This window comes from Pecten maximus, unplaced genomic scaffold (assembly GCF_902652985.1).
Source record: "Pecten maximus unplaced genomic scaffold, xPecMax1.1, whole genome shotgun sequence".
NCBI classification, from domain to species: Eukaryota; Metazoa; Mollusca; class Bivalvia; order Pectinida; family Pectinidae; genus Pecten; species Pecten maximus.
Window position 1 is genome coordinate 1 of NW_022979528.1, and position 5,499 is coordinate 5,499.

The 5,499-nt window shown below is 44.2% G+C and overlaps 1 protein-coding gene across 1 annotated transcript; it reads left to right on the plus strand.

Moving 5' to 3' along the window:
• The first annotated feature begins 875 nt into the window (after window positions 1-875).
• On the plus strand, window positions 876-4,901 carry LOC117318820 (uncharacterized protein K02A2.6-like). The gene has a single exon (XM_033873772.1). It carries the CDS (start codon window positions 876-878, stop codon window positions 4,899-4,901), a length of 4,026 nt encoding a protein of 1,341 aa, XP_033729663.1.
• The last annotated feature ends 598 nt before the right edge of the window (window positions 4,902-5,499 follow it).

Below are 5,499 nucleotides of genomic sequence, written 5' to 3' on the forward strand. Positions count from 1 at the left end.
GGGACGTGAGGAAAACCACCGGACCGGAACGGCAGAGGGTTGAAGTCGGCGGGTGGGCACGGGTTGTCGCCATATACGCCGTGTTGGCGTTTGAGAACGCCAGGGCATCTGGTAGGTTCCTCCTCATGGCACCGAGTGTCAGTAACTATTATAACGCCGGGCCAGAATACTGTCGGTTACCCACATAATAGGACGCACTATTCCTAGATGTTGTTGTTTAAATATGCTGTCTATGTAAATAAATGTTAATAACTGTCAGTTGAGTGTTGGGCATTCTGTCGCACTAGACTCTAAAAGTAAACAACGTCACTTTACGCTAGAACGAGGAAGGACAACGGCGAAGAAGGACAACATAATTGAACCGTTATATTTGTTTCACCTACCGGCGTACATTAGTGACAATGAGATTGTGAGTAAGCGCCAACAGCTTAATGTGGAAATGGTGTCGCCCATTAAACGTCGGTATCATCAGGGGACTAGTGTTGCTAATGGCACTCGATATGTGCGTGTTAAACTACCGCAAACATTTAAATCGCTGCCATATACAATGAAATTCGAAAGTGAATACTACCGAGTTACTCACGATAACCAGATGAAGGTATGTTCACTATGCTTCTCGGACCAGCCTTTGTTTCGTGACTGTTGTAGTGTATGCGAGATCTTGGGTCAAGCATCCTTAATGGAGTGAGTTGCGTATATCATTCATGTTACGTAATATCCAATTACGCATGCGTACTGTGAATAAAAGAGACCACATGGTGATGGCGACCTTCAATGGTGTTTTCGTTTGTGTGTAGGATCAAATCCTGTTTACAGCACATAACGGTGCTACATTTTGGCGACGAGTGAACGATCGTGAGCCTACGTGATCAGGGATGGCGCAGGCAACCAGTTATTTGCCAGAATTAGGTGGAGTTGGAGTGTTTGACTGTTCAGACACAGCAGCAATCGGACCGCGTTGGAAAAGATGGCTGCGGGCTTTCGACTTGTACGCAGGAGGGAGAGGGGTGAAGGACCCTGCCCAGAAGAAGTCTCTGTTGTTGCATTGTTCGGGGCTTAGTGTACAGGACATCTTCTTTACCCTAACAGAAAGTACGGAGGGGGCTGACGTGTACGAGAAAACAGTGAGTACGCTCAATAAACATTTTACACCTGAAGTGAACATTCCCTATGAGAGACATTTGTTTAGAAGCATGTCGCAGAAAGCTGATGAAACTGTAGAACAATTTATAACACGTTTGAGACAGAAGGCGGAGACATGTGAGTTTGGTGATCTTAATGCTGTGAACGAACAGATTAGAGATCAGGTGATTGAAAAGTGTTCTCAACATCACCTACGTCGCAAGTTACTGGAAAAGGGGAGAACTCTGACACTTGTACAGCTACGAGAAATCGCTAGGGCCATGGAGCAATCCGAGAGACAAGCACGGAACATAGAGGGGATAGAGGAAGTAAACAAGGTAGCATGGGGCGCCAAGGGGGCCAAAAGTAGAACTTTCTCTAGACCAAGGAAAGACAACCGGAAGTCTGGTAACACTAACAGTCACAGAGTAATAGGGCCATGTTATAACTGTGGTAGGGAAGGACACCTAGCCAAAGATGATAAGTGCCCAGCTAAAGGACAAAAGTGTCGGAAATGTCATGGAGTTGGACATTTTGAGGCAAGATGTAAGTCCAAGGGTCAGAAATCTACGGTTCGCCAAGTTTCGAGTGAGGGACCTGCAAATTATGCCTTTAGTGTACATGGTACTTCAGGTCAGACTCAAAACAGTATTGTCATTAATATTGGAGGGATCCAGATGGAGGCTATTATTGACTCTGGAGCCAGCTGTAACGTTATGAACAGGGGCACATGGGAAACACTTAAAAGACAGTCTATTAAGTGTACATCAAAGAAGAGTGACAAACACATTTTTGTGTATGGTAGCCAGACACCGATTCATGCGGTTGGATCATTTGTAGCCCGTATCGCATATAATGATAGATACGAGGACGGCGTGGAGTTTCTGGTTATAGAGGGAAGGGGCCAGACCCTTCTTGGTAAAGACACCTCAATAAAACTAGGGGTTCTGAGGTTGGGACCACTACCGTCACCTAATGAGAGACATGATATTAACAAAGTGTCTACAACTCTGGGGATCAAGGACGAGTTGATTAGGAAGTATCCCAAGGCATTCCAGGGATTAGGAACTTTGAGGAATTTTGAACTTGAAATCTCACTTGACCCCGAGGTCAAACCTATTGCACAACCACTTAGGAGGGTGCCTTACAACCTGAGGGACAGACTTGAAAAGAAACTACTGGAACTTGAGGACTTGGACATAATTGAGCCAGTACATGGACCCACATCTTGGGTTTCTCCGATCGTGGTGGTACCAAAAGGGGACACTGACATTAGATTGTGTGTAGATATGCGACAGGCCAACACGGCTGTCCTACGCGAACGATTCCCCATCCCCACTGTTGATGAGGTACTGCAAGACATGAACTGTAGCAAGGTTTTTAGCAAGATAGATATTAAGTGGGCCTACCACCAGATTATGTTAGCAGAGAAGTCTAGAGACATTACAACTTTTGTGACCCACAAGGGTTTGTATAGGTACAAAAGGTTGATGTTTGGGGTAAGTTGTGCGCCAGAAATGTTTCAAAAAGTTGTACAGCAAGTGTTGCAAGGTTGTGAGGGAGTTCAAAATATCATGGATGATGTTATTGTACATGGTAGTAGTCAAGATGAGCATGACCAGAGGCTGAGAGAAGCTGTGAGAGTCCTGAGTGAGACGGGAATGACATTGAACAGTGACAAATGTGAATTTAATATGTCAAAACTTGTGTTCATGGGTCATGTATTATCTGAAAAGGGGATCGGTCCGTCCGAGGTCAAGGTCAAGGCCGTTCTTGATGCGCGTGAGCCGACTACTGCGAGCGAAGTACGAAGCTTCCTAGGTCTTGTGAATTACAGTGCTCGGTTTATTCCGGACTTAGCTACGATATCCGCTCCGTTACGGAAACTGACGAAAAAGGACGAAGAATTTGTCTGGGGGGCAGAACAACAGGTCGCGTTCAATGTTCTTAAGAAGTGCTTAGCACAGGCCGAGACGTTGGGTTACTTTGACAAGAATGCTAAGACACAGGTCATTACAGACGCAAGTCCAGTCGGTCTTGGGGCAGTGTTAGTGCAGGAATCTCAAAGCGGTGAATCTAGAGTAATTTGTTACGCAAGTAGGAGTTTGAGTGACACAGAGAAGCGCTATTCGCAGACTGAGAAAGAGGCGCTAGCTATTGTTTGGGCCTGCGAGAGGTTCCACGTTTACCTTTATGGTATGGAATTTGAGTTGTTAACAGATCACAAGCCGCTAGAATGTATCTATTCAACCAGGTCAAAACCCTGTGCGAGGATCGAGAGATGGGTCCTCCGGTTACAACCTTATCGTTATAGGGTGAGGTATATTCCAGGTTCGAGAAATATCGCAGATTCGCTGTCGCGACTTCTAAAGGTGTCAAAGGTATCGAACTCTAGTCATGAAGTCGGTGAAGAGTACATTAGGTTCGTTGCTAAGGAAGCGACTCCCGTTGCCATGACTACCCGTGAGGTCGAGCGTGAGTCGGAGAAAGATCCAGAACTTTCTGAAGTTCGGGAACATCTGTTAAACGGTCAGTGGCACAAAACTGAGCATACTGCTTACTTACCTGTTCGAAATGAGCTTAGTGCTATAGGAATGATAGTGCTTAGGGGAACCAGGTTAGTGGTTCCAAGGTCATTGAGAGAACGTGTTCTAGAACTAGCTCATGAAGGTCATCCTGGTATTGTCAGTATGAAACACAGACTCCGTAGCAAAGTTTGGTGGCCGGGGATTGACAATGAAGTTGAGAAATTTTGTCGGAAATGTTATGGTTGTCAGCTAGTTAGTCAACCGTGTAAACCGGAACCAATGAAACGTCGTGAGTTACCGTCATTACCATGGCAACATCTTGCGGCAGATTTATTAGGGCCGTTGCCAACCGGTGATTTCATCTTTGTTTTGGTGGACTATTATAGTAGGTGGTTTGAGGTAGAAGTAACAAAGACCACAACGTCTGAGAAAATTACACAAATTTTATCCAAGTTCTTTCTCACTCATGGATTGTCAGAATCCATTCAGACAGATAATGGTCCTCAGTTTATCAGCGAACATTTCAAAGTGTTCTGCAGTAGCCATGGGATTGAACACCGTCGGACAACTCCATTGTGGCCTCAGGCCAATGGTCAAGTGGAGCGTGAAAATCGGTCAATTATGAAGCGTGTCCGTATCGCACAAGCTGAAGGTCGATCATGGAAAGATGACCTCAATTCATACTTACTTATGTACCGTAGTACCCCACATAGCACAACTGGTATCAGTCCAGCTGAACTGTTGTACGGTAGGAAGTTGCGTACAAAACTTCCAGATCTCCATCATTATAGTACTGATGATATTAACACTGAGGTGAGAGATCGAGATACTGAGAAAAAGGAGAAAGGGAGGGCATATGCTGATGCCAAACGTGGAGCACGAGAGAGCGAAGTTCATGAGGGAGATCTAGTTCTTAGGAAACAAGATAGGCATGATAAGTTTTCTACTACATTTCACCCAGAGCCTTGTCAGGTTTTGAAGAAAACGGGTAATTCTGTAACACTAGATTCTGGTCACAAACGGAATGTTACTCATTTGAAAAAGTTTGTAGAAAATCCAGCACAACCACAGGAACCACAAAAGGAACCTGTTGTGGTACCGGAAATGGAACCACCTGTAGATACAGGCGGGGTGGTTCAAGCTGAGCTCGCTGAAGAACCAAAAGGTTCTATTCCACAGAGTGTAAATGAACGTCCTAGGCGTGAGCATAAGATGCCTACAAAGTTTGATGATTATCATGTGTACAAGTAATAACACTTGCTATTTGATGTTTTCATATGAGCTTTAATTTTGTTAAAAGTTTTGCAAAGTGTTGAATATCATATGCGCCAATGGAATTGATGAACTTTAATGCAGTTCTAGTCAAATGTGTTTCTACCTGGTGCTATACAATTTGAACTCTTAAAGCATCAGGTTGTTCTATAAATATGTTGAGAATTTCGATTTAAAATTTTGTTGTTGAATACTTCTGTTTTGAAAAAAAAGGAGGGATGTAGTGTATGCGAGATCTTGGGTCAAGCATCCTTAATGGAGTGAGTTGCGTATATCATTCATGTTACGTAATATCCAATTACGCATGCGTACTGTGAATAAAAGAGACCACATGGTGATGGCGACCTTCAATGGTGTTTTCGTTTGTGTGTAGGATCAAATCCTGTTTACAGCACATAACGGTGCTACAACTGTCAGCAGTTTGTATGTTACACGTATGGAAGTCAAGGTCATTTCAGACTGTTTTGTAAAACTCCGCCGTGTACCAGTAGTGGGGAAATTCGTTACCTATGTTTGGTTTGGTTTATTTTGTTTAACGTCCTATTAACATCTAAGGTCATTTAAGGACGGCCTCTCG

Excerpts from the sequence above, each read along its gene's own strand:
- LOC117318820 (XM_033873772.1), top strand. The coding sequence starts at position 876 with ATGGCGCAGGCAACCAGTTATTTGCCAGAATTAGGTGGAGTTGGAGTG.